Below are 24,124 nucleotides of genomic sequence, written 5' to 3'. Positions count from 1 at the left end.
GTGGGGTATATAAAAAGATGTTACGAAGATTGACAATGAGAATGAGATAGAGGGAGGATTCCAGGTTCACACCCAGTTTCCTGGCTGGATGACTGCTAAGTAGTGGTCACTGAGATTCGGAAAACCAGAAGAGAAGCAGATTGGGGAATAAATGCACTGAGTTCAGTCAGGACATGTATTTGTTTGTTTATTTGTTTAATTGTGACAAAATACATAAAATTTACCATTTAACCATTTTTAAGTACACAGTTCAGTAAATTATTTGCACACTGTTGTAAAACCAGACTCCAGAACTGTTTTATCTTGCAAAACTGAAGCTTTATGTCCATTAAACAAGAGCTCCCCATTGCCCCTTCCCACTGGCAACCACAATTCTACCTTCTATTTCCACAAGTTTACTATTCTAGATATCTTATATAAATGAAATCATACAGTATTTGTCTTTTTGTGACTGGCTTATTTCACTTAGCATAATATCATCAAGGTTCATCTAACATATGAGTCAGAATTTTCTTCCTTTCTAAGGCAGGATTACATTCCATTGTCTATACCATTGTATACTGCATTTTTGGATACTGAAAGTTTGGATTTTTTGTGTAACAGGAAGCTATTGAAGGGTTTGTGTTACTCGAAATGCAGTGTGGCAATGGAGATGGAGGGAATTAGACAGATTTGGGATATATTTTACAGGAAGAACTAATGGGCCTTGCTAACAGGTTTTCCTTGGTATGAGAGGGATTCGTAAGGGAAGGAGAGGAATCAAGGGTAATTCGTTGAGTTTTGGCTGGAACAACGTTGGATAATGATTACTGATAGAGGGAGTATGGGAGTGGGACAGGAGAGGTTTGGGAGGGCAACTCACAGGTTCTGTTTTTGGCATAAGTTTGACATGCTTACTCAATATCAAGGAAGGCATCAGTGAAACATCAGAGTGAGCTCAAGGACAAGTTGAGACTGCAGAAGCAAAACTGGGAGTCATTGGCTGTCAGTGACATATATCACATAGACAGTATTAAAAGTCATGGGACTGGAGGAAATGACCTTGGGAGACAAGGTAGACAGAAAAGAGAAGAGAATCTACGAAAAATTCATTTCTTGCTCTCAGATATTACGGTGGAGTCAAAAGAATTCCTGCTGAAATTACATGCTTGAAGATAATCAGATTTACTTTATTTCAATGTGATTTGTACTTCTTTGCTCAGCATAATTAGCAATTATTATTCCTCACAAAGTCAAACATATCTCCTTTTGCCTCATTTCTAAGCCCTCCACATGGATGATCAACGTTTGGCTTAAGGGTTTACTAAGCACTTATCTGGTGAAGACAGAAATAAAAAAAAATTGTTCTCATCCTTAAGGAGCGTGCAGTTTACACAACAGTATAGAGCTGAATAGGAGATGACACAATTTTCCAGAAACAAATAGCAATATAAAAATTAGTATTAAAATATGTCAGAATGCAGAGGAAGATGGATAATTGGTGCTTAACTCCCCATTGAAGTACCTATAAAGGAAGTATCTAGAAAGAAACAAACTGCACTCTACATATGTGCAGTGATTCGGATTGTTCAAAGGACAAAAGACCTAAACCATAGCATACCACCATCTTGCCTCTAACTTGTCACATGCATTGACATTTGAACCCACACTTTAGCTTTGTTAGCCTTCCAGGATACAGGTGTAATTTGATATTTTAATATATCAATTTACTGATGAGGAAACTGAAGAACATTATGATTTAAGGGACGTAACTAAAGTTGGCAGTGAATAACACAGTCAGGCCTAAATGCCATATTCATGCAAAGCACATTAATGAGTACTTGCTATCTACTAGATATTGAGCAAGGCACTTTTATTTGATTTTTACCTCTGGCCGTCATTTTAATCATCATCTATTAAGCAATCCCTTTCAGTACTTCCCAAAGAGAGATATATTTAAACTGATGCTTAGTTATTTTGGGGTTTTTTTTCCTAAGAACCAACAAACTGCACACACACACACACATCCATACACAGACACACACAATGATAAGATGCAAAACAAATATAATCAGAACATATAGAGTATTGTAGTTTGAAAAGGTCTTAAGTTTATATCATGTCTTCAAATTACCTATCTTTAAACTCTGCTGGTGAGTAGGGAGATAAAGAAGCTTATCCAGGCAAGGAACTCAGTATAAAAGGAAGGAAGGAAGAGGCCTTTTATGAGTGGTTATTAGTGATTTATGGGCTTCTCTGCTTGTGAAAATCTTTATTTTCAAAGCTTAGCTGAAATGCTACCTCCACTGTAAAGGCAATTCTGATGCCTCAGTTATTATTCATCAACTCTTCAGTTCAGTTTAAGTAGCATCTTGGAAGACAAGCTTATTTTAGGCAGCCGAAAGGAGAAAGACAATCCATGGCAGAAGACAGTTGGTTCTACCATGAAAGCACCAAAGTTCATTATAGACTCATGGAATAATAAATAGACAGGACTATGAGTGACTGCCTTAAGATATTCCTTTTTAAAAATTTTTTTAACATTTTATTTATTTATTTATTTTTAACGTTTATTTTTGAGACAGAGAGAGACAGAGCATGAACTGGGGAGGGACAGAGAGAGAGAGAGAGACACAGAATCTGAAACAGGCTCCAGGCTCTGAGCAGTCAGCACAGAGCCCGACGCAGGGCTCGAACTCACGGACCGCGAGATCATGACCTGAGCCGAAGTCGGCCGCTTAACCGACTGAGCCACCCAGGCACCCCAACGTTTTATTTATTTTTGAGACAGAGAGAGAGAGAGCATGAACAGGGAGGGGCAGAGAGAGAGGGAGACACAGAATCGGAAACAGGCTCCAGGCTCTGAGCCATCAGCCCAGAGCCCGACGCGGGGCTCGAACTCACAGACCGCGAGATCGTGACCTGAGCTGAAGTCTGACGCTTAACCGACCGAGACACCCAGGCGCCCCAAGATATTCCTAAGCAGACTGTAAAATTGTCATTCCATTACTGTCAGTAGAGGCCAAGATCTAAGTGCTGGGCACCATCTCATGAATAAGTGGCATGTAAGAAGATGCCCTGTTTGAGGAAGGACTTCATCTAGTGAAGAGTTCTAGGTAGGTAGATGTAATTACCATAGGATGTGATAGACACATGCCATAGAAGCAGCATAGAGTCTAGAAGTAATTAGCTCTGCTCTACCCACCTCCCAATAACTCTGATCTCATCTCTATCCTCTTTCTTACTCCCTCCATTCCATTTCATTTTGGGTTCCTTGAATGCACCAAGCACACTTCTGCTTCAGGGCCTTTGCAATTCCTATTCTCTCAGTCAGATAGGGCTTCACCCAGAAGTCCACAAGGGCTTACTTCTTTCCTCCATTCAGCTCTCTATTCTTATGTCACGTTATTAGAATAGCTTTCCCTGATCTCTTATTATAAAATTGCACCTAATTAATCCCTCTTCATCACTCTGCTCTAGGTCCCCCTATCCTGCTTAGTCTTCTTTATAATCCTTATCACAACTTGACAAAGCTGTACATTTATATGTTTATTGTCTGTCTTCCTTCATTAGAATGAAAGCTTCACCAAGAGGAAGGACCTTGTTTTACTCCTTGCTGAATGTGCATAGCCTAGAAGAGTCCCTGGCACTTGGTAGACCCTCCATAAATATATTTATAGAACAAAGAAATGGAAGGAAATAAAGTGGGATTCAGGAAGGATATCACAATGTTGGCCTCAACATTGATACCTCAACAGAGTTTAGAAGTCTGCAAGGGATTATCCTAAACAGATAAGGGAGACTGGGAATAGCCTTTGAGTCTTCAAAGGTAAGGGGAGATTAAAACCACATGATTTGTTTAAATAAGGGGAGATGGTGTGGCATTGTTGGGATGTAAACATTTCATTTGTGTTTCTATTAAAGCATATCCATCTTTTTTCCCTTGTAGGGGAACTAATTAAGACACTTCTGACTTTCTTTTTTTTTTTTTTTTAACTTTTTTTTTTTTTTTTTTTTTTTTTTTTGGGACAGAGAGAGACAGAGCATGAACGGGGGAGGGGCAGAGAGAGAGGGAGACACAGAATCGGAAACAGGCTCCAGGCTCTGAGCCATCAGCCCAGAGCCCGACGCGGGGCTCGAACTCACGGACCGCGAGATCGTGACCTGGCTGAAGTCGGAAGCTTAACCGACTGCGCCACCCAGGCGCCCCGACACTTCTGACTTTCTTAATAAATTGATAGCATTTTAAGAGCATGGACTATGCTTTATTCCTATTTTTGTTTTCCAAGTTCTTAAACAGCAGATATTCAATAAGTGTTAAATGAAGAACAATATTTATTGACCAGACAGCAAGTAAACCCATGATAGATTTGTAAACTAGAATGACTTCCTGTTGAAAACTGAGTGTCCTATTTGAAAACTTTTGGACCAAAAGAAACCTTAGAGACCATTAAATGCAGCTTTCCCATTTTGTAGATGAGAAAACTGAAGCAAAGAAAGGTTAATTACTTGAGGTCATGCAACTAAGTAGTTATAGTTAAGAACTAGAACACTAATTTCGACCCATCATAGATGACCTTCTCCTTAAAAGATGTGTTCACAATAGCCTGATGATGTGGCATTATTTACTAAAAAACTGAACATTATGATCTTGGAGAAATACTTGTAAAAATCTGCAAGAAGTCATTTACAAGGCTTTTGTAAACGTTTGTAGTGTTTTTAGGGAGGGTGGTTAAAGTGAAGAGTTGAAACCAATCTAAATGTACACCACTAGGGAAATAGCTATATACATTTTGTGATAGCCATGCTATGGAATATTGGGAAGCACTTAAAAATGGATATAGTTTGATGTATACTAACATGGGAAGGATCTCCAAGACACTTCATAAAAATTAAAAAAAAAAAAAAGCAATCCGCAGAATGATACACAGTATCGCACCCTTTAAGATTCGTTAATCTCAGGTTCTTCCACCAAAACGATACACGTGAAGTAAACATATAGAAAATCCGAGGATTCACACCAAACAGAAAACGAGGGATGCTTGTGCAAAGGACGGTAGTGGATGAGGGGGGGTCTTCGACCTTATGTGTAATGTTCTATTTTAACAAAGAGAATGTATTATTCATTCAGGAGCTCGGCTTTCGTTTGCTGTTAAAATTAAATATTCAATAAAGTAGGCATTGTTTTCCTCTCTAATCAGAAACGAGTGATAAGGTAACAATTCTGTGTCGAGTGATACAACATGTGAAGAACGAAACAAGGCCTTTAATAAGATTAAAACACAGACAAAACAGTTGAGAAAGAAAGCGTTAAAGGACAAGGGAACAAGAGTACGCTGGCCGGCATAGGCAGCTTATAAGAGGAAAGGGTGGGGGAGGGGAAACCTCCCCGACGCAAGGCGCCAGGGGAGAAGGCCACGCTAAAAAGGCAAAACGGGATTCCACAGGGGCGGGGCCAACCACGGCGCGCATGCGCAACCACGTCCAGGTGGCCGGCGCCGCGGAAGCGAAGCCTCCTAAAGACGCCGCGCGCTGGGGCTGCTGCTGCGCTTGCGCGGGCGGATCGCCACCGGAGTCGTCTTGTTTGCAGGCTGAACGCCGCGGCCGCCTTTCCTGGATTTGAGTCTCGCGCTTTCTTCGTTTGCTCGCCGGCGGGTTCGCGCCCCTCTCGCGCCCCCGGGCAGCGAGGCTGGGAAGGGGTTGGAGGGGGCTGTTGATCGCCGCCTTTAAGTTGTGCTCGGGGCGGCCATGTCGGCCGGCGAGGTCGAGCGCCTAGTGTCGGAGCTGAGCGGCGGGACCGGAGGGGATGAGGAGGAAGAGTGGCTCTATGGCGGTACGGAACTTCCTGTCCCTTCTCTCACTCCCGGGTTCTCTCAGGCCTGCCCTCCCGGCCCGTCACCGGCCGGCGTCCTGGGCCCCTCATGCCGCCCCTGGGGCCTCTGGTACGGAGCCTTCTCCGGCCTGAGAGTTAGGCCGAGTGCGGCGTGCGCGTTCCCGCCTCCCCGCCCCCAGCCTCCTCCCGCCCGGCCCACGCCCCCATCACGCAGCCACCCCGCGGCCGCCGGGCTGGGCCGGGGGCTGAGCACCGGGCCCGACCCCGTCTCCCGGTCCTCCCCACCGGGGATTCCCGGCCGCCGCGCTTCCGCGCTCTTTCCCCTACTGTTCTATCTCGATTCTGAGCTCTGTTGGTGTGTCTGTTCTTGCCCCTTGGCTGTAGGATGCCCTCCCTGCCCCTTTCTTTCAGAAACAGTCTTTCTGTAATAATAGCTAAATAAAGTTGATGCTGTAAAACTAACGTCTTGTTTCTTGATGGTCAGTTTGTATGGAATGCACCTGCAAGGGTACCTCCTTGTCTGAAAGTCGTGCTTTAAAAATAATTAATTAAAAGAGAGAGAGAGAGAAAGAGATGGAGTACATTATGGCCCATAAAGAAAACCCCGAATGTCTCCTGTATTAAGGTGAAGTTTTTCTTTTTTAAGAGACTGCTCTTTAACCCACATCATTAGAAGTATCTCATGTCCCTTAGCCTTATAGTTTTCAGTTATCTCGTATATATCTTTTTTCCCAAAAATAAGTTCAGTGCACTTTGTACTTCCCTCTTGAAAGGGACTTGACATCTAGCTTTTAACTTTTCATTAAGTCACAGTCTCTTGTCTGTTAATGATAACTAGATTTGAAAGTTATTTATTCCTTACCTAAAATATGTATTCTTTAGTATAGTAAAAGTGCACGTTTGAGCACCATGCAGCTCCTTGATGCTGTGGCTTTGACAAACCTGTAAAATTGTCTTTGGTGGCAAGATTCAGCATTAGTAATATTCTTTGGAATGTAAATGTGTAGGGTTTCCTTAACAAAGATCTAGAAATTTTTAATGCCTCTTAAATTAAGCTTACTTTTATAAAAGTAAAGTCATTTTTTTTTTTCATAAAAGACATATCTTGTTAAGTCATTATAAGGTGATCTAACTTTGGATGTGCTTATAGGCCCATGGGACGTGCATGTGCACAGTGATTTGGCAAAGGACCTAGGTTAGTGCTTGTGATGATCACTTCAGATTTTCATAATACTGGTTTCTTTAAGAGTGGTTTGTTTGTTAATTTTATTTATTTATTTATGTATTTTTTTTGGTAGATGAAAATGAAGTTGAAAGGCCAGAAGAAGAAAATGCCAGGTTAGTGGAATTTGTTGTCGATACTTCTGCAGATTGTGTGGTAACAGTGGTTCTGTCAACACATTGTCAAATTTATTTCATAGTCTTTGGCTTAATTACAGCATACTGACTTAAAGTTCACAGGCGTTGATTCCGTTAGAATTTTCTATTTCAGGACCTAATCAGTTCTGTGTTTATTTGCTAGTAGCGTAGGGGACAAAGTGTTTGAGGTCAGGGTTTGAATACTCTTCACTATTAAGTACTTTGTACTCTTAAGTGAGTTCGGAAGTGGAATATACGATTATAACCATTAGACTAATAAGAAAAAACTTTAAAAAATGTTTTTGATAAAAAAAAGAATCCTTTAAATTACTAGTTTCACAATACCTTTGATGGTGTAGTGTACTTTGGTTATCATTTCCATGTTTTAAAATATTTAAAGTCAGATATTTAATGAATTTGTTATAAGATTGATTCCCGTTGTTAGACTACTAGAAATACATGACTGTCGTTTATAGAACACGTAAAAGCAGCTTGAAACTTCTCCAAATTTCAAAACAGCTCACACATGGGAGTCCGTCGACATGCTTACATTATTGATCAAATGTAGTATCAATGCCTTGATGTCCCATAATGAAGGCATGGTTAAAAAAAAGAGCTTTGAAAGATTATTTGGTTTTAAAAAGTAGAGAAAATACCATTTTACACCCGCTAGGATGGCTGTACTCAAAAAGAAAGTAACAGGTGTTAGTGAGGACATGCAGAAATTGGAACTCTCATACACTGATCGTGGAACTGTAAAAAGGTTCGGCTACTTTGGAGAACAGGCAGTTCCTCAAAAGGCTAAGCACAGTTACTATATGATCCAAGAATTCCAGTTCTACATAGATGCTTTAGAAAAATGATACATATCCACACAAAAACTTGTACATGAATGTTCATAGCAGCGTTATTTACAATAGCCAAAAAATGGATATAAGTGCCCATCAAATGATGAATGGATGGACAAAATATGGTATATTCATACAGTGGAATACTATATAGCAGTGAAAAATGAAGTGCTGATACCTGTAACAACATGGATGAATCTAGAGAACATTATGCTAATTTAAAGAAGCCAGTCCCCAAGGACTCCATATTGTATGATTCTGTTTATATTAAAAGTAGAGAATAGGTAAATGCATAGAGTGGTTGGCAGGACCGAGGTCGGGGAAAATGGGGAGTGACTATTAATATACGCAGTGTTTCTTTTTGGGGTGATGAGAAAGTCCTGGAATTAGGTAGTTGTAATGGTTGCACTATTTTGTAAACATGAAAAGTCATTCCGTTGATTGCTTTAAACGGATGGTTTGTGTGGCATATGAATTCTGTTTCAAGCTGGCAGGGTTATACCTTGGAGATACTGTGGGTTCAGTTCCACACCACTCCAATAAAGTGAGTCAGATGAATTTTTTGGTTTCCTGGTGCCTATAAAAGTTAGGTTTATAATGTTGTCTCTCTCTCTTTTTTTTTAATAGTTTCAACTTTTTTTGAGAGAGAAAGAGGAAGGCAGAGATAGGGACAGAAGATCCAAAGTGGGCTCTGCTCTGACAGCAGTAAGCCTGATGCAGGGCTCAAACTCACAAACTTCGAGATCATTACCTGAGTGGAAGTTGGACACTCAACTGACTGAGCCACCCAGGGCGCCACTATACTGTAGTCTCTTAAGTGCGATGGTACTATGCCTAAAAGACAATATACGTACCTTAATTAAAAACTATTTTTATGCTAAAAAAAAATCCTAACCATCATCTGAGCTTTTGGCAAGTCATAAGTTTTTGCTGGTTGGAGGGTCTTTGAAATTGAACTCTGCTGACTGATCAGGGTGGTGGCGGCTGAAGGTTGAGGTGGCTGTGGCAGTATAAGACAATGACCTCTGCCACATGCACGGACTTTTCCTTTCACGAACGACTTCTCGGTAGCACATGATGCTGTTTGTTAGCATTTTGATAGTAGAACTTCTTTCCAAATTGAAGTCAATCCTCTCAGACGCTGCTGCTTTATCAGCTAAGTTTATGTAATACTCTATATTCTAACTCCTTTGCTGTCATTTCCACAATCTTCACACCGTCTTCACCAAGAGTAGATTCCGTCTCAAGAAACCACTTTCTTTGCTCATCCATGAGAAGCAGCCCCTCGTCTGTTCATGTTTTGTCCTGAGATTGCAGCAATTCTGTCACATCGTCAGGCCCCACTTCTCATTCTAGTTCTCTTGTTATTTCCACCACGTCTGCAGTGACTTCCTCCACTGAAGTCCTGAACCCCTCCCAGTCATCCACAAGGCTCGGAATCAACTTCCAAACTCCTCTTCATATTTGATATCTGGACCTCTCCCCATGAATCATGGATGGATTTTTTTTTTTATTTTTTTAATTTACATCCAAGTTAGCATATAGTGCAACAGTGATTTCAGGAGTATATTCCTTAATGCCCCTTACCCATTTAGCCCATCCCCCCTCCCACAACCCCTCTAGTAGTCCTCTTTTTGTTCTCTACATATTTGTCTCTTATGTTTTTATATTATTTTTGCTTCCCTTATGTTCATCTGTTTTGTGTCTTAAATTTCTCACATGAGTAAAGTCATATACTTGTTTTTCTCTGACTAATTTCACTTAGCATAATATTCTCTAGTTCCTTCCACGTAGTTGCAAATGGCAAGATTTCATTCTTTTTGATTGTCGAGTAATACTCCATTGTATATATATATATACACCATGTCTTCCTTATCCATTCAATGGATGAATGTTTTTTTATTTTTTGTTTTTTTTCTTTTTTTTTCTTATTTATTTTTAATTTTTAAAATTTACATCCAAGTTAGTTAGCATATAGTACAACAATGATTTCAGGGGTACATTCCTTAGTATCTCTTACCCATTTAGCCCATCTCCCCTGCCACAACCCCTCCAGTAACTCTGTTCTGCATATTTAAGAGTGTCTTATGGTTTGTCCCCATTCCTGTTTTTATATTATTTTCCTTCCCTTATGTTCATCTGTTTCGTATCTTAACTGACTGAGCCACCCAGGTGCCCCCATCTGTTTTGTGTCTTAAAGTCCTCATATGAATTAAGTCATATGATATTTGTCTTTCTCTGACTAATTTCTCTTAGCATAATACCCTCTAGTTCCATCCACGTAGTTCCAAATGGCAAGATTTCATTCTGTTTGATTGCCGAGTAATACTCCATTGTGTGTGTGTGTGTGTGTGTGTGTGTGTGTGTGTGTGTGTGTTGTGTATATATACATATATATACGTATATATGTATATATACGTATATATACACACTACGTCTTCTTTATCCATTCATAATGGATGGATGTTTTTAATGGCATCTCGAATCATGAATCCTTGCCAGAATGTATTCAGATTATTTTGCCCAGATCTTCCAGACAACTGGAATCATGGTCTCTGACAACTATATGCTTATGAAATGTGTTTCTTCAGTAATAAGACTTGAAAGTCAAATGACTCCTTGATCCATGGGCTGCAGAATGGATGTTTGTTATGGGGCATGGAAACATTAATCTCCTTGTGTGTCTCCAACAAAGAGCTCTTGAGTGACCAGGCACATTGTCGATGGACAGTAATATTTTGAAGGGAATCTTTTTTTTCTGAGCAGTAGTCTCAACAGTGGCTTAAAATATTCAGTAAACCATGTTGTCAACAGATGTGCTGTCATCCAGACTTTGTTGTTCCACTTTTAGGGCAGAGCACAGGCAGAGTGGATTTAGCATAATTCGTAAGGGCCCTAGGATTTCAGAATGGTAAATGAGCATAAGTCACCAGCTGCATTAGCCCTTAACAAGAAAAGAGTCAGCCTGTCCTTTGAAACTTTGAAGCCAGGCCTTGACTTCTCTTGAGCTGTGGAAGTCCCAGATGGCATCTTCTTCTAATAGGAGGCTGTTTTATCTACGTTGCAAATCTGTTTAGTGTAGCCACCTTTATGAATTATCTGAGTGAGACCTTCTGGGTAACTTGCTGCAGCTTCTGTATCAGCACTTGCTGCCTTGCCTTGCACTTTACGTTACAGAGATGGCTTTTTTCCTTAAACCTCACGAACCAACCTCTGTTAGCTTTGAACTTTTTTCTTGCAGCTTCCTCACCTCTGTCAACCTTTACAGAATTGAAGAAAGTTGTAAGGGCTTTGCCCTGGATTAGCCTTTGGCTTAAGGGAACGTTGTGACTGGTTTGGTCTTCTGCCCAGACCACTCAAACTTTATATCAGCAGTAAGGTATTTTTACTTTCTTATCATTCGTGGCTTCACTAGAGTTTAGCTCTTTTAATCTTCTTCAAGAATTTTTCTTTTGTGTTCACACCTTTGCCAACCAGTGGCAGAGGCCTAGGTTTTGGTCTTTGACGTGCCTTCCTACTAAGCTTAATCATTTCTAGCTTTTGAATTAAAGTGAGAGACCTGTGGACTCTTTCACTTGGACACTTAGAGGCCATTAGAGGATTGTGAATTGACCTAGTGTGGATATTGTTGTGGTTCAGGGAATAGGCAGCCTAAGGAGCAGGAGAGAAAGAAGAGGTGATGGTTGGTCAGTAGAGTGGTTAGAACACACAAAATATTTATTAAGTTCACCATCTTAAATGGTTGTGATTCATAGCTCCCCAAAACAATTATAATAGTAACATCAAGGAGCACTGATCACAGACCACCATAATAAATACAATAGTGAAAAAGTGTAAAATATTACCAGACTCACCAAAATGTGACAGAGACACAAGGTAAGCAAATGCTATTGGAAAAATTGCACTGCTAGGTGACACAGTGTTGCCACAAACCTCAGTTTGTAAAAAATTTATCTGGGAAGTGCAGTAAAGTGAGGTGTAATGGAGCCAAGCATGATAAAAGGAGGTACGTATGCACTTGTTAAAAAGTGAATGAAGGGAAGAAGTAAGACATAGAAATAGAACTACCTTAAGGGATGCTGAAATTATATTTCCTCACTTAAAAATATCCCCTTTATTGGAAGACTTTTTTTTCACTCATTGCTATATCATGTGAAATTTTATCATTCAGTTTTGAAATTTGGTCCAACCTAGTTCCTAACCCTAATCTCAGTTACTCACAAAGTTGATTTGTGTAGCTTATAGTTATGAAAGTAATTGAAAATTTCTTCATACTGCTTTTTAATTGGTGAAGAATCAATGGATAATGCTACAGATTCACAATTAAATACCTTTTTTTATGAGCTAATCTTTATTCCATTAATTTTGTTAGTATTGGTTCTTCGTTACAATCCTTGAAGCCTATTTTTTGATTGAATGAATGTCCTTTAATTTTTTTTATACTCAGTGTGATTTGTTTTTTCTTAAATGTTTGTTTACTTTTGAGAGAGACAGACTGTGAGTGGGTTAGGGGCAGAGAGAGAGGGAGACACAGAATCCGAAGCAGGCTCCAGGACCCGAGCCGTCAGCACAGAGCCCAATGTGGGGCTCGAACTCACGAGCTGTGAGATCATGACCTGAGCTGAAGTCGGAGGCTCAACTGACTGAGCCACCCAGACGCCCCTTAGCGTGATTAAATGTATTGGAGGGAAGCCTCTACCTTCCTTGAGCATTACTGTCAAAATGTCTTTATATTCTTTATTAAAAATTTATTTGGAGAGCTATTAAGTTTATTTCATTCTGTGGAAAAGTTCTACTCTTAAAGCTTAATTTTTCTAGAAAAAGCTTGTAATTTTATATTTGTAGCATTTTAATGTTGATAGGAATTAAAACTTTTAGAAGTATTGGGTAAGGCATGTTCACCAAACCCGTGTTCTGGTATTCAGCTTGGACTGATCAGAGTCCTTGCTATTAGAGTTCTCCCCAGCTTCTTTGTGACCAGTTCATTGTTACAACTTCTTAACCATTGTATTACGCTGTGTCCAATTTTGTCATGTTGTTTAATCCAAGGTTTGGCTAACTACACTGTTGCATGGCATAAAAAGCATGCTAAACTTGTTTCTGGCTACCTAGAAACTTACTTAAGCAGGAGGTAAATGTACTGAAGAATTATAGTTGCATATTTTCTTGGGTCAAGCAGTAAAACAATGAAAACTTCACATTCAAATTTTCAATTATTATCTTTATTTTGCTTTATATGAGGATTGTACTACTGTAAAATACCACTATAGAGATTGCATTGACTTCTATAAAACTGCTTGACAAAATGAAGTTTAGAAGAGATAAACAAATGTAATGAAAAGAGGTTTGAGCTATATCGACATCTGGATATCGTTCTCAGAAATCCTACTAAATGTGAGTTAGTTGCTTTGTACTTCAGTGCCTTTATTTGTAAAATGAGTTTAATGGTTAATTCCCACTATCAAAATCCTAATTATTGAAATATAAGAAACCAATTACAGGGGCGCCTGGGTGGCTCAGATTGCTAAGCATCCAACTCTTGATTTTGGCCTAGGTCATGATCTCAAGGTTTATGAGATCCAGCTTGGGATTCTCTCTCTCCTCTCTCTGCCCCTCTCCCTTCTTGTGAGCACATGTGTTCTCTCTCTCTCAAAATAAATGAATCATTAAAAAAAAGGAAGCCAATTACACTATAATACTATAAGTTTTATTTGATGGTTAATGACCAGATGCTTGAGTCTCATGAGAAAAGAGGGGTTTATTTTTTTATATCAGTTTTGCTTTAATAAGGCAAATACAGGTATTAACTGGACTTTAAAAAGTTATTAGTTTTGGGCGTGCCTGGGTGGCTCAGTTGGTTAAGTGACCGACTTTGGCTCAGGTCATGATCTCACAGTTTGTGGGTTCGAGCCCTGCGTAGGGCTCTGTGCTGACACCTGAGAGCCTGGAGCCTGCTAAGAATTATGTGTCTCCTCTCTGCCCTCCCCTTCTCATTCTCTGTCTCAAAAATAAATAAACATTAAAAAAAAAAAAAGTGGTTTTTTTAATGCATCAGAATTAGGTCTGGAGCTCTTTATTGGCACCAAATTGGAAGATAGTCTTCTAGGAAGATAAGCTTTTCTTTAATCCTAAAATGTATTTTTCATGCAACGAAGAACGTGTGTCCAATAAGATAGGTGAAACAAAACCAGAACGGAGCATGTGTGTTAACTGAATACTGGTAGAGTTAATGTGGTCATATTAAAGTTCTTCAGTTCCTCGGGCGGCAGGAACGGAGGAAACTGTGTATTCCGTAGCCTTAGGCAATTTTAGTAGTCCCTGGCACATGGTGGATGTTCAGTAAAGAGTTAGGATAAGTAAAATTAAGTGTGATGAAGATTTTTTAAATATTAAAAAACTTGAACTATACCCCACTGTCAAGTTGCAAATTTCATATCATTAAAAAATTGTAGAGGCAGTTCCATTCTACTTTCAGTGTTGAGTCTGGATTTTATGCAAGGCAGCAGGAATGGTGGAATAACACAGGCAGTTTTTGCCATCCTTTTTTTTATCCAGTGGAGACCGTAATTTTAGGAAATTATCAGACATAGCTTAAGAATACTAGTATATCCTGTCTGTACCTCTGAAAAGTAATACCAGACTTATGTGCTTATCTTTATTATTCATAGTGCTAATCCTCCATCTGGAATTGAAGATGAAACCGCTGAAAACGGCGTACCTAAACCGGTAACACAAGGCTTTGAAGTCCAGTTACTTCCCTATGTGAAGTCTTTATCAGTAGTTTCCTGTTCACTAAGGAAGAAAGCCAAAAATTTAAGATGACTTTCAGTGTCCGGCGTGATCTGGCCCCGTTTATATCCAGCCTCATCTGTTGCCATCAAAAACATAGCGATGAGAATAGTGGGAAGAGACTTCAGATGAAATGGAGCATGTGCAAAGACGTGAAGTTTAATCCTTTCAAGGAACTGGATGATTGTAACTCAACTAAAGATTATAATGAGACTCATTTTGAAGGAAGACTTTAAGTCCCACAGCACAAGTTTGAGTGCCATAATTTTTAGCAAGACAATTCTTTATATAAGTGATAGTCTCTGACCTCATTCATGCCTGTTAAAAGTGATGTGTTTTGGATTGAACATGTATTCTTGGTCTTACAAATATTTTAACATTCTGTTTCTATATAAAGAAAGAAAGAAATCCTTACTCTGCAGGCTTGAATTGAATACAAAAAAAATATTTTGCCTGAGGTGATCTCCTTTTTTATTTACTGTTATGTGACTGACCACAAAATAGCCTTTTGGAGCCAAAATACAACCTTCATAAATGGTCCTACTTTTTACTCCTAAAACAAGTATTTCCTCAGTCACTTGCACCCTGGGCCTCGTCTAGCTACAAATGAATGACAAGAATTAAGTGAGCTGCTCCATAACGATTTGGTGCTTTTTAACCATGACGCTGTGACTCTTAACAGTATACTCTTCATATTCTTGCCAAAAATTTCTCACTCGATTTTTTTTATAACTTATGTTCTAGATATTTAGTACAATGCCTTAGATTTGTTTTGCAGAGAAGCATTTATAAATAACAGGAAAAAATATATGAGGTGTTATTTACAAAAAGATGCTGAAAAACATTTTATTTCACATTCTTATCCCATTTTATCATGTAAAACAAAAGTTATAAATGAGGTAGCAGTGCTATGAGATTATAACTTTTTTTCTCTAAAACTACTTCAAAAATCACAAAATGATTACTTTTTCACTTATTCATATTAGGTATTGAGATGGATTATTGAATGTATTCTGTAATTGTTTATGTTGGTATAGAAAGTGACCGAGACTGAAGATGATAGTGATAGTGACAGTGATGACGATGAGGATGATGTTCATGTCACTATAGGAGACATTAAAACGGGAGCACCACAGTATGGGTAAGTTATTTTTAACTAACGATTACGTGCCTCAATGCAAGGTAGTGTGCTTATCTCGAACCAGTAATGGTTGATTCCATATTTTTTACATTTTTCCGTCTTACCATACAATGAAAGAACTCTTGTTAAAATTTCACCATGAGTTTCTAAAAGAGCAGATCTTAAAAGTTTTTGTCACAAGAAAAAAAATATATTACTGTCTGGTGATGGATGTTAACTAATCATTTTTCAATATATAGTATCAAGTTATTATATTGTACACCTAAAATTAATACAGTGTTGTGTCAGTTTTATCATGATAAAAAGAGATTTCACCATGAAAATCTTTCTTAAAGATAAAGTTAATTTATTAGGCAAATTACGTGGAAGCAGCTGCTTTCTAAAATTAAAGTGTTTTTTTTTTTTTATTTATATATGAAATTTATTGTCAAATTGGTTTCCATACAACACCCAGTGCTCATCCCAAAAGGTGCCCTCCTCAATACCCATCACCCACCCTCTCCTCCCTCCCACCCCCCATCAACCCTTAGTTTGTTCTCAGTTCTCAACAGTCTCTTATGCTTTGGCTCTCTCCCACTCTAACCTCTTTTTTTTTTTAAAGTGTTTTTATAAATGAATTGACTACTACACATTCTTTAGTTAGAGTTAAAAAAACCTTAAATTACAGTTTTCACCTACATTGTTCTTCCATTATATTATCCACAACCGTGTTTAGGTTTTTAATTTATTGTCCAGTAAAAATGGTATCAAAAGTGTTTCTTTTTGCTCCTCATAATGTATTTTTGAAGTTGTTCATTGTCCTGTAGGCTTTTTAAGCCAATATGTTGTATCAAGTTTTATAGTCTATAAAACTAGATCAAGTGAATCGACTGTCATTAGCTCGTTGAGCACATAAAGAATCTTCCAGTAAAGTTGGAAGGGAATATATTAAAGTACAGAATGTGATTTTGTTATGGTCGTAGAATAAGAGTCCATATTTTTTCTGTGTTTTTTTCAGATTGGATGTATAATGTACATTAGGAATGCATTAGGAACATAAAACTTTCATTAATTGCACTGTAGTTCAGTAAGCAGCCTTATCTGGAATCAAGCAATATATACATAAATACTTTTGAGTATTTTATTTCTATAGCAGAGCCATTTTGTTCAGTTATTTTAGGAGCTTAAAGGTAACTCAGTTATTGCTGTGGTCGGTTTCACATTATAATAAGCACTGCCTGTGTAATCTTAAAACTCTAGGGAGCAGGGTTGAGAAGAGACTTCTTCATATGAGGGGTAGATTGGTGTTCCATCTCCACTTAAAGAATTAGTGTTGGGCTTCTGTATAATGCTGATAGGCCTTTGCCATCTGCATTATGCAAAAGGAATGCTGTAATCCTTGTGTTTAGTAAATACTGTTACATAAAATTATTTGTATCTGTATCTATAGAACAATTAAAGCAAATGGTGAGGTGTTTTTTTTTTATTAATATCAAATTTTTGTTAGGAATTGCAATCAAATGTTAAATGTATATAGACTCCCACAGTACTTTTTCTGAACTTTATTTCTTATAGCAATTTCCAGTTTCATGAAATATGGTTATTTTACCCATCATCTGGATTATACAATTTACATTTTGCTAGGTCTGCTTTATCATTTATATGGGTAAATGTGTATATCTCCATCTATCTATGCTTACACCCATTCTTCAGTTGATCTACTTTTTATGTTTTTTATGCATTTCAAAGTAACTTTTATAGATCTTTCTGAAGGGTATAGAACTTACTTAACCTTGATATTTCAAGATCTGTCCCTTGAAAACTGAAAGATCTTGTGAGAAAATGAAGTTTGATGAACACTTTGTGTACAGAATTTTCAGAAGCAAGTTTAAAGAGCAAATTGTATTCTGGGAACAATACTAAATGGATTTATTGTAAGCTGTTAGAAAGTACAAAATAGCATTTTTTTAGGTAACATACTTTTGTTACGAAGTTCATTTTCTCTATATAAGGTATGAAGGAAAGCAAATTAAGAAATTTTTTTTAATGTTTACTTATTTCTGAGAGAGAGAGACAAAGTGCAAGCAGGGGAGGGGCAGAGAGAGAGGGAGACACAGAATGCGAAGCAGGCTCCAGGCTCTGAGCTGTCAGGCACAGAGCCTGACGAGGGGCTCAGACTCCCAAACCGTGAGATCATGACCTGAGCCGAAGTCAGATGCTTAACCGACTGAGCCACCCAGGCTCCCCAGAAAGCAAATTTTAGAGTAGGAATAATTTTTTTTTTCTTAACATTTATTCATTTTTGAGTTCATTTTTGAGACAGAGACAGAGCATGAATGGGGGAAGGTCAGAGAGAGAGAGAGAGAGAGAGACACAGAATCTGAAACAGGCTCCAGGCTCTGAGCGGTTAGCACAGAGCCCAACGCAGGGCTCGAACTCACAGACCACGAGATCATGACCTGAGCTGAAGTCGGACGCCCAACCGACTGAGCCACCCAGGCGCCCCTAGAGTGGGAATAATTTAAGTCATATAGAGAAGTAGTTTCTTACCTTTGAGATTCATCCATCCATTTAATAAACAGTTTTTAAAAAGTTTGGCACTGCATTAATTGATGAGAATATGAAAAGTAATAATATAGTCCTTATTAGAAATAGTGAGGAAGACAGACATGTGAGCAAATACTTTCAGTGCAGTTTAAGTGCTAGAATAGAATGTACAAGGTGATTGGAAAGCTTTGACAGGAGAGTTGCTAAAAAGCCTATGTATTGAAGAAAAAATCCTAGAGGCGGTAATATTTGAATTTGTTTGAATGATTCTTGAGACAGAAGAGGACTGATGATTTAGCAGGGACACTACTGCGATGTGGTGGAAGCCTGGCTTAGAGGAACATGGCTGGAGGATACAATAGATGGGAAAAAATGGTTAAAACCACGTTAGGGAATTAGAACCTTTAAAAGTTTATAGGCAGGTTTATAGGCAGGAATTAGAACCTTTAAAGGTTTATAGGCAGGTTAGGTTATGTGAAAAGATAACTAGCAGCAGTAGTTGAGATGGATTAAATAGAAATTGGTTGATATATTTGAGTTGTCCACATGAGATGATAATGCAGCCTAAGCCAGTGGCAGTAGTATAGGGATAGATGGAAAAAGATACTTGAGTGCATAATAAATGGAAATAACATGGTTGTGGATGCAGAGTGAGATAAAGGACTCAATGACTTAGAGGTTTTAGAGCCCTTAATTGAGTACCTTACCGTATATTAGCATGTGTGGGTAATGTAGGAGGAGTAGGTTAAAACACATTTTTTTTTTTATGCATTAATTTTGAAGTTCCTTTCGATATCCAAGTATGTAGGATCTAGCACCTAGAGAAGCCTGACACCTCATGGGAGGCTCATGGAAGGTATCATATTAGCTTAAGTGTAATTTTCCAAACAGTTAAGCTTCTTTGAACACAATGAATACAAAGCCTTAGTAGTTTTAAAAACAAAAGTGATGTTTTAAAGGCAAATGTGGAAGGGAAAGTAGCTAGGTAGGGAGCAAAGAAATTCATTTATTGAACTTAAGGTTAAGCCTTTTATAAATACTATTTTGTTTTATGCTTTAGCAATTCTGTAAGAAGACCATTGAGAGATAGTACTTGATTTTTGTGCATTTAACTTGTAAACAGCTGGAACTTTTGTACATCATATATAGATAACCAAAAGGTGCTTTTGCTGTGCTGAATTTAGATTGTTGAAATGTAAGCAGCATGGGGCAGGAGGCATATTTGTTCAGTTCCTCATTCTCTTTCTTTAGCCTAGAGCCGTATTTGATGTATTGTTGGTGTTTAATCATTTACTATGGGAATTAATATCAATGAGATGATTGAAGCGTTTCAAGATTGTAATGGTAGCACTACCTGACCGTAACAGTTTAATTCGGGCTATTTCATACTTTTTGCATTTATAGCAGTGGAGCTTCATACAGTTACTTGAATATTTTATTACGCTTCCTTATCATTTTATTTTTAAGCAGAAAACAAAAATCATAGTGCTAATGTAAATTACCTAAGTCTCATAAATTTAGTACATTGGAGGAAAAAAAAATGGAAATTATTAGGCAGATCAGAAACAATGAATCTTTCTTTATAAGTCCAGTTGCCTGAACTTGGGAGGGTAAAGAAGCAAATTAAATAACATGAATATTATGTGAGAAATATATCATTGAGAATATTGTCTATTATTTTACGTCTTACTAATTATGTAAGTCTCTTTCTGTTATTATATTTGATTTTCCTCCTCATGCAAGAATGCATTATATGGAAAAGTTAGGGAACTGTCTGTAAACCCATATTACAGAAAATTTATACAAAGTCCATGTGGTCTTAAGTTACTTAGCCAAGGTTACACAACTAATAATTGACAAAACTTATATTTGAGCCTGGGGTCTGAATGCAGATTTTGTATTTTTTTCCTTTATCATGTGTATATTACATTTAAAAAGTATAGCTCAATAATTTTTTCAAATGTATACATTCATGAACCCACAACCCAGGTCAAGATATGGAACATTATTAGCATTCTAGAAATTTGCCTTTGTTTTCCCAGTCCTTAAACACTGACTACCACCAAACACTGTTCTGCTTTCACCCTAGATTTATTTTTAAATGTAATATAAATGAATTCATTTTATGGGTAAAAGTATTCTGTGGATATTTGGAAAAGGAATTATCTACAATATCAAATGTAGGAAGGAGTATAAGGAGGTCACTGGACTCGGGAACAAAGTGGAGAAATTTCCTTCTTGCATGATTGCTGTTATGTTGTAGGTGCGGAAATGCAGACAAAGTGATAGAGATGGATTTCCTCTTAGCCACGTTTCTTGTGAAGTTTGTTACAGTGAGATACTTAGTGGCTGATAGGTTTTCAGATGAAAAACAAGTTGAGACTTTTAAAAAATATTTTTTTCTCTTATTGAGCAAGTGACAGACTTTTGAAATTAGTTTAGAACGTTTTCTAAAATGTGTCAGTCATTAGTCTGTTTAGTTACTATGTGGGTGTATAGTTTGTACATGTTGAATATATTGCTGTTTTGTTTACATTTCTCAGGATAATTTTTATTTTGTTTTTAGGAGTTATGGTACAGCACCTGTAAATCTTAACATCAAAACAGGGGGAAGAGTTTATGGAACTACAGGTAAAACTTGTATTTGCAACTGTATCAATAGGAAAATAAGTCGAATGTATGAATAGGTCATAAGTTGAGGTATTACACCTCAGTTAAAAAGAGCAGTTTTTCACCATACATCATAGAGGTGGACAAACTTTTTCCAGAAAGGGCTACATAATAAATATTTAGGCTGTGTGGGTCACAGGGCTCCTGTCACATGGTTGGTTTACTTGTTTTACAGCCCTTTAAAAAAGCAGACTTTTCTTAGCTCACAGGCAGTACAAAAAAAGTGATTTCAAACATGGAAGTTAGCAACTTCCTATTGGTACAGGAATTTCTTATAAGTAACAAGTCCCTAATCTCTCAATCCAGTTTATTTTACAGCTACTCCATAAAGTTTGATCTCCCTTTTTATTTATGCTAGTATTACTCTAAATGCTGTGTTTGGAACCTCTGCCGTATTTAGTGGTATCAGTGGTAAAAAGGTGTCAATGATTTCTATTTACCTGTGGTGTCTCTCAGTTTTGTGCTGATAATAGCTCCTTCACCATTTTGTAATTGTATAAAATAGGAACAAAAGTCAAGGGAGTGGACCTCGATGCACCTGGAAGCATTAACGGAGTTCCACTCTTGGAGGTAGATTTGGATTCCTTTGAAGATAAACCATGGCGTAAACCCGGTAAGATTCCTGTGGACTGTATCTGTTTCGAAAGATTTTTAGTATCAACAGTCATTTAGAAGAGTATTTTTAATGTCATTTTTATTGTCTTAATTACAAAAGTAAGATGACCTATATTATTAAATCTTATTATTTGCATATTATTTTATCATGACACCATTTCTAAAGGAAATACGTTCCCCCACCATGATCATTTGTTTCTTAAGTTCCAAATATGAGTGACATATAGTATTTGTCTTTGACTAACTTATTTCACTTAGCATAATATTCTCTGGCTTAAAGGAGATACTTGTGATCAAAAATTTTTATAGTCCTATTGCTTTATATTAGTAATTGGGAAAATCAGAAGGGGTGATAAAACTGACGGAACACTAAATTTTTGTTTTTATAGTTTATATTTTGTATGCTGCATAAAAATGGAATTGAAGTATTTATACACTAATACTATGTTTTATCTTTAGGTGCTGATCTTTCTGATTATTTTAATTATGGGTTTAATGAAGATACCTGGAAAGCTTACTGTGAAAAACAAAAGAGGATACGAATGGGACTTGAAGTTATACCAGTTACCTCTACTACAAATAAAATTACGGTAATTAGTAAATATTCCAGAATACCCCAGCCTTTTCTACAGTCCCAAATAAACTCCCCCAGATAAATCACTTTTTCCCCATAAAGGTGGTTAAATGCTATAAGATAGTTTAAAATTTTCATTCTTTTTATCATGTTTGTTTTTTTTCCCTTCCTTCCCTTTCAGAGTTTCATATTAATGATTATCTGATGTTCTTAGTTTCAAGTCACAGACTAGCTACAGCTAGTTTGTCTTTATGTGGCCTATCAATTAAAAATTATGTGGTATCTTAATGGGGAATATGTTATTTAACTTAGGCCGAAGACTGTACTATGGAAGTTACACCAGGTGCAGAGATCCAAGATGGCAGATTCAATCTTTTTAAGGTGAATTTTAGTAAATTATCCTTGGTTGCTCTCATTTTTTTGTTCTTGAGTCTGCTCCCATACCACTACTCAAGGGATGAGGTTAAAGTGGAAATAGCTACCTTTTTTCCAAATCTTCAGCTTCCTGGTGACTTACAAATTTGCTGATTGTTGTTTTATCTCCACTTTGCAAGCATGTGAATTTATAGCCTATTATACTAACATATGCCAAGTAAAACTATTCTTGCTGTATGTTGTGATTTTATTTTGAATTATAGTGTATGTTTGCTTGTAGGACATAAAAGTTCATGCCGATAGGCTAAGCTCTCAGTTCAGATCATGCTTTATCAGAATGGGAGAATTATTTTCCTAATTTTCTTTTAAAAAATGATAAGGAAGATGGCATACTGCTTATTATCTTTATGACACTAAAATCATTGGTGTAACGTGTCTTAGAGTTTGAGATGTCTCAAGAAGCTTGGCTGTTTTTGAGAGTCTCTAAGAAAGACTCAACAGAATAGGATAAAGCCATTGATGTGTAAAATTAATAACTTAAAAGGATTAGGTTTAGGTAGGGACTTGCAGGTTGTTATTACCACTTGGGTATCAAGTCTGAATTCTGGCTTCTCCATTCCATATGATCACAGACCCAGTCCAAAGAATAATACCGTATTTTCATACTTCTGCAATACACAGCAACCTACAAACTTTTCTCGAAAATACCTGATTGTGTACTCTTTTTTTCCTTTACCTTAATTCTTAGTTCTTGATTCTTGTATTGAACGACACTGGAATGAAGACTGGGAGTGGCTTTTAGATTGGGTTGTGTACTCAGGGAACTTTGTGGGCAGGAACTTTCCTGTGATCCTTTTGGGACTGCAGCCCTGGCACCAAAATACTGCCTTATGCAATACATGTGCTATATCCGCAGATGTAGCCGCTCTGCTGGACACAGTTCTGTGTAGAGAATTTAATTTTAATTTACATCCTACTTTGGGTAAGTATTTGGTTCTTGTTCTGCTGTAAATCTTTTGAAAGTGTGTGATGATGTCTATTCTATTTTAAATGGCCATCCGGTTCTTTTTGGTGCTCTCTTCTTCAGGGATTGAATATATTGTACTTGATTCCAATGAATAGATAGAAAAGCTAGTTGTCTTGATGATGAAATAGTTTGTTTGCAGTGGTGCTTTTTATTTTTTTCTAACAAATGAAAACAAGGTGCCTTTGTAAAACTGCCAAGTTCTGTATACTTTGTCTTTTTGCAGTAGACTTCTAAAACTAAGGAATAAAAAGAAATTCCTAGGGGCTGTTCTCTCTTTTTTTTGAGAGAGAAGGAGGGAGAGAGAATGAATCTTACGTAGGCTTCATGCCCAGCGCAGAGCCTGACTCTGGGCTCAGTCTCACCACTGTGAGATCATGACCTGAGCCGA

General features: G+C 37.6%; 1 protein-coding gene across 25 annotated transcripts in view; it reads left to right on the top strand.

Annotated features, from left to right (window-relative positions):
• The first annotated feature begins 5,518 nt into the window (after positions 1–5,518).
• FIP1L1 (factor interacting with PAPOLA and CPSF1) overlaps positions 5,519–24,124 on the top strand; it is an 82,617-nt gene continuing 64,011 nt past the window's right edge. For 6 of the 25 annotated variants that reach the window (XM_086705060.1, XM_086705052.1, XM_086705062.1 and 3 more), the window contains exons 1-9: positions 5,519–5,812; positions 6,963–7,007; positions 7,111–7,150; positions 14,688–14,745; positions 15,846–15,949; positions 21,042–21,106; positions 21,651–21,758; positions 22,220–22,350; positions 22,647–22,715. In XM_086705060.1, coding sequence (XP_086561186.1) covers positions 5,728–5,812; positions 6,963–7,007; positions 7,111–7,150; positions 14,688–14,745; positions 15,846–15,949; positions 21,042–21,106; positions 21,651–21,758; positions 22,220–22,350; positions 22,647–22,715 — 705 coding nt within the window. In that variant the 5' untranslated portion in view covers positions 5,519–5,727. The remainder of the gene's footprint in view (positions 5,813–6,962; positions 7,008–7,110; positions 7,151–14,687; positions 14,746–15,845; positions 15,950–21,041; positions 21,107–21,650; positions 21,759–22,219; positions 22,351–22,646; positions 22,716–24,124) is intronic. The other 19 variants (XM_086705064.1, XM_086705061.1, XM_025921483.2 and 16 more) reach the window with 6 other exon arrangements.

The sequence above is a fragment of the Puma concolor genome, chromosome B1, assembly GCF_028749965.1.
Source record: "Puma concolor isolate L17-30 chromosome B1, mPumCon1.1.hap2, whole genome shotgun sequence".
NCBI lineage: Eukaryota > Metazoa > Chordata > Mammalia > Carnivora > Felidae > Puma > Puma concolor.
This window is presented reverse-complemented; position numbering and strand designations above follow the sequence as displayed.